Source organism: Chenopodium album, chromosome 23 (assembly GCF_948465745.1).
Source record: "Chenopodium album chromosome 23, dcCheAlbu1.1, whole genome shotgun sequence".
Taxonomy (NCBI): Eukaryota; Viridiplantae; Streptophyta; class Magnoliopsida; order Caryophyllales; family Amaranthaceae; genus Chenopodium; species Chenopodium album.
Window position 1 is genome coordinate 9,131,692 of NC_137856.1, and position 4,336 is coordinate 9,136,027.

The 4,336-nt window shown below is 34.4% G+C and overlaps 1 protein-coding gene across 1 annotated transcript; it reads right to left on the reverse strand.

The window, feature by feature from the left end:
• Positions 1-222: 222 nt before the first annotated feature.
• LOC145607808 (glucan endo-1,3-beta-glucosidase 8-like) lies at positions 223-4,101 on the reverse strand. The gene is made up of 2 exons (XM_081663405.1): positions 2,908-4,101; positions 223-1,480 (listed from the first exon to the last, which is right to left on the reverse strand). The coding sequence occupies exons 1-2, from the start codon at positions 3,249-3,251 to the stop codon at positions 379-381; spliced, it is 1,446 nt and encodes a 481-aa protein (XP_081519531.1). The 5' UTR covers positions 3,252-4,101; the 3' UTR covers positions 223-378.
• Between the last annotated feature and the right edge of the window lie 235 nt (positions 4,102-4,336).

Sequence of the window (4,336 nt, forward strand, 5' to 3'; positions counted from 1 at the left end):
AGTTGTTTAATCTGATTTTGTAATTTTCAGCCTAAATGAACCATTTTATTCAGTAACAAACTTATAGGATCAACTTGTAACGATCATAATTCTGTGAATATGTACTTAAATTGAATTATTGAACATCAACTCAACAAACGGGTATAAAAAATATACTATTGTACTGAAGCATGTGGGATTGAGTAAGCAACTGTAACATTGTCAACTCAGATTACACTATCCTGGTAAAAACTATCTGCAGCTGACATTCTATATAAATCATCAAAAAATAATCTATAAAGTTCTATTCTAGTATCAAAATCTCAGAATACAGAAACAGACAGACCAAACATATGAAAGCAAAAGAATGGCAGAATCATTATATCCACAAGATCGAACTCAAAGGAATAGATACATCAGTGCGGTGATGATCAAAGAGAAAGCCGCAGGTACAGCAGTCCTCAGAGCAGAGGAGGCTATCTGAATTGTAAAATTGCAAGTATCTGTCGAGATATTCTTCATAGTTAACCTGGCCAAGCCTTGGAAGTTGCAGGCCTCGAGGTTCTGATTCTGGGTCTGAAAGTACACATTAAACGCATACGAAATATTCCCATTGGTGTCCATGTTCTGGCAAGAGGATCCATACCCCAGAGGTGTGCAATCCGCAAAAGTGCAAGCATAATTCATGTTCTCTTGCAGCTTACTCATATCCTTGGCATTCGGGTTGAATTCACACCATTGATTCTCGAGATATTTGACATCCTTTGCACCAACAAGATAGACATCCCTGTTTTGGCCTGTGAGATCCATAGGGAATTTTGGCTGCCCATCATACCGGAAAATTCCCCAATGCCTCTCAAAGTTCCCTGGAGCAACAGTCTTTGCATCCTCATCAAGGAGCCCAAACAAGTACATCTCTATATTTCCAGGCCTCAAAGGAGTGCCAGTGTTAGCTGCAAGTCTAGGCAGTAGGCCTCGATAGAATCTGACAGCATTGTTAATATTGGCATTAACATCACCATTCGTGGGCCATCCAACCTCCCCGACAATTATTGGCATGTCCCCAAACCCTACTGCTTTTAAGGACGAAACCAATGTGTCAAAGTTGGCATCAAAAACATTAGTGTATTGGATCCCATTATCTTGAATAGGCTCACCTCCCCCATCAAAGAATGCATAATTAACTGGAAAATCAGGGTTACCATACAGACTGAGAAAAGGGTAGATATTGACGGAGAAAGGAGCATTGTTTTGGCTCATGAACTGGACCATCTGGGTCATGAGATCAGCTACATCAGGTCTGAATCTTCCAGCTGAAGGTACAGGAGTTCCCTGTGGAGACTCGTAGACATCGGCATTTAGGGGCACAGTTGCCTTTACAATGTTTCCTACTCCGGCTTCATTAAGAGCATTTTGAATATTTTTCAGGGCGGGCAAAGTAGCATTCTCAAATGTGCCGTTGTAAGATTTTAGAAAAGGTTCATTTCCAACAGCAACATATCTGCAGCACAAAAATTGGCGTTAAATGTGAAGATGTATCGACATTCTTACATTATAATGCTAATTAAAAACCATAAAAGTCATTATAGAGCACAACCCAACTGTTCATATACCAGTTAGGCGTTCAATCATCAATAGATAGTTTAAAAGGCAAGGACACATTATGTCAGGCTTAATAACAATAACAATGATCATTCTAGCCAATTAAGCCTCTAGAAACACAACCAATTACAGTAAAATTTGTGTGATTATTACAGTTTGTAGAGTTCACTTTTTACTCAATACGCGCCAATAACCGCCTTAGTAATCTGTATCAGGGGTAAAAATTTCCCATCATTGGAAGGCAACTGCTCAGATATTTCCCTTAATCCAGTCCGTGTTATATTCATCCAGAGAAAACAAACATGAAGCCGAGAAAAGATTTTGTTTCTTACTGAGTTATTTTTACTGTAATTACTTGCAGACAATTGCCCCAGGAAACAGCAGACAGCCAAAAATGCATTCAAGTTCAAAGGGAGGTTTGCAAATAGCACAAATCGAATCAGACAGTCGAAAATTTAAGCTTATAACTCTCCTATACAGTAGCTTTATTCTTCTAAATGCGTTTAAAGTGATTCAAATATCTATTGTTAACACTCTCAGGACAAACTTCAGGTAATTTAGAATCTAATCATCATTAAATATTTCTTTAATCACTTCTAAATGAACCAAACTTTACTTAATTACTAAATAAATGAACCAAATAAATGCTTGTAAAAGAAGTTTTGAAGCAATTAAAAACATCCTTCAAATGAAAGCAAACAAAAACTAGATTTAATGGTCCCCAACTCCCCATAATCTTACTCAAAGGCAAGAACAGTAATACAATAATACTGTAAAAATAAAAGTGATTCAAAAAATTATTATACTATATATTAGTCAAATAATTAACTATGTCACTAATCATATTTCTAGGATCATAACACTCTCTAATTAAGGACCTTATCACAATCACATGATGGTCGGTTAAAGAATATATATATCAGCATATCAAATGGGGCAAAAGATGATGCAATTTTCCAACATATTCCGTATAAAACTCAGCTTCATAATCACAAATCACATGGCAAGTAGATCAAGAATCACAATCAACCAAAAAGATGCAAAGTAAACCCAAAAAGAGTTCCCACTTTCCACTTTTTCAGATCCACTATAGAATTAGCCGCTAAAATCCTGTATACCACGGGTGTATTGTATTGCGTGACATAACTAAACAATTTGTACACCATAGATGTATTGTATACAACAAGGTCGGCAACTCTAAATGTTAACCGCCCAAAAAGTAAACTTTTATGTGATTCGAGGGGTGACTAAGTATGTTGTATACAATACACCGGAACTTCAACACGAACACGGACTAATAGATGGATGGATGAAAGAGAGACTTACTTGATATTAACACCACCTCTAAAATGGTAACGTGTGACATTCTTCTCAACCCATTTTTGAGCTCGTTTATAATCAAGCATAGCATTTAAATCACCATTAGGAATAGCAACCATAACTTCAATATTAGTACCACTAAAAGCACTCAAAGTAGATTCATCAGCATCAAACAACTTCACTTTTTGAATCCCATTATCTTTTAACATTTGTACCACTGTATTTGGAGGTAATTTGTGATTGGCTTGTGTTCCCCAATTAACTCCAAGCCCTTCAACTTTACTATTATCACTCCATAACATTATAAACAACACCCAAATCATCAAATAACTTCCAAAATTAACCCACATTTTTTCAATAAAAAAAATTAATGGGTTTTTGTTTTTTTTTTTTTTTTTTGGAAATGGGTATTGGTTGAATAAATCTGAAATTCCGTGGAAAACAATATAAAATGTGAGAAATGAATAAAAATGTATGATTTTTGTGGGTTTTACTTCAATTTTCAGGAGAAAAAAAATTTCTACCTGAGAGTAAATGAGGAAAGAATTTGACAAGAAAACGGTTTATATATAGAAGTAAGTGGGTCGGTGACTCAATGAGTCGGCGAGAATTCTGGGATTATTCTCTCTCCAACTTTGGTTTTCCCCAAAAAAATGAAGATCGTGAAGGTAATGTGTTGAATTAGAAAGAAAAAATTTCGATTTATAAGTTTCAAATATCAATGAAATCCAATAAAAACTTACCAGTTACTTCAATATTAATATTTTAAAATTACAAAAATAAAAAAATATATAGAAAGAAAATTAGTGAAAACTATTACTCAACGGCTAAAAACTTACCCAAAAAAGGGTGGTGTTTGATTAATAAGAAAAGCCCAGAAATGAATTACAAATTTAGAAAAAAAACCCAGTTCAGATTGTGCAGAGGAAACCCAGAAAAGGGGAGAAATTTGGTGATATTTAATGTAAAAAAGGAGATATCTTTGAAAACCCCAGATATTTAAAGAAAAAGGAAGTTTAGAGTGGATTAAATGTAGGAAAGGGGTTACCAAATCTAATGAAAATGAGTGGTTTTTTGTAGTTTGTAATTTGTCTGGATTAATTAGATTGAATAAATAGTAGTGGTATTCTGTACAATTTTAATTTTAAGAAGAGGGGTACAACGGCTACTAAATTTTGGGATGGAGAGTTGAAAAAAGGACTGTTATGAAAAAGATTTGATTTGAATTAAGAGGGGATGTGACAAAAAGTGTTTTTGAACACCTCAAGTCCTCAACTTTCCATGTGTTTAATAATGTAATGGGGGATAGATTAAAAAAAAAAAAAAAAAAAGTTAGTTGGAAATGTAGAAAATGTACTCGTAATTCTCAAATGTTGGCAAAAGATCTTTTGCTTTTTCAATAAATGCATTTAAGATTTTAAGTATTTGATTTTGA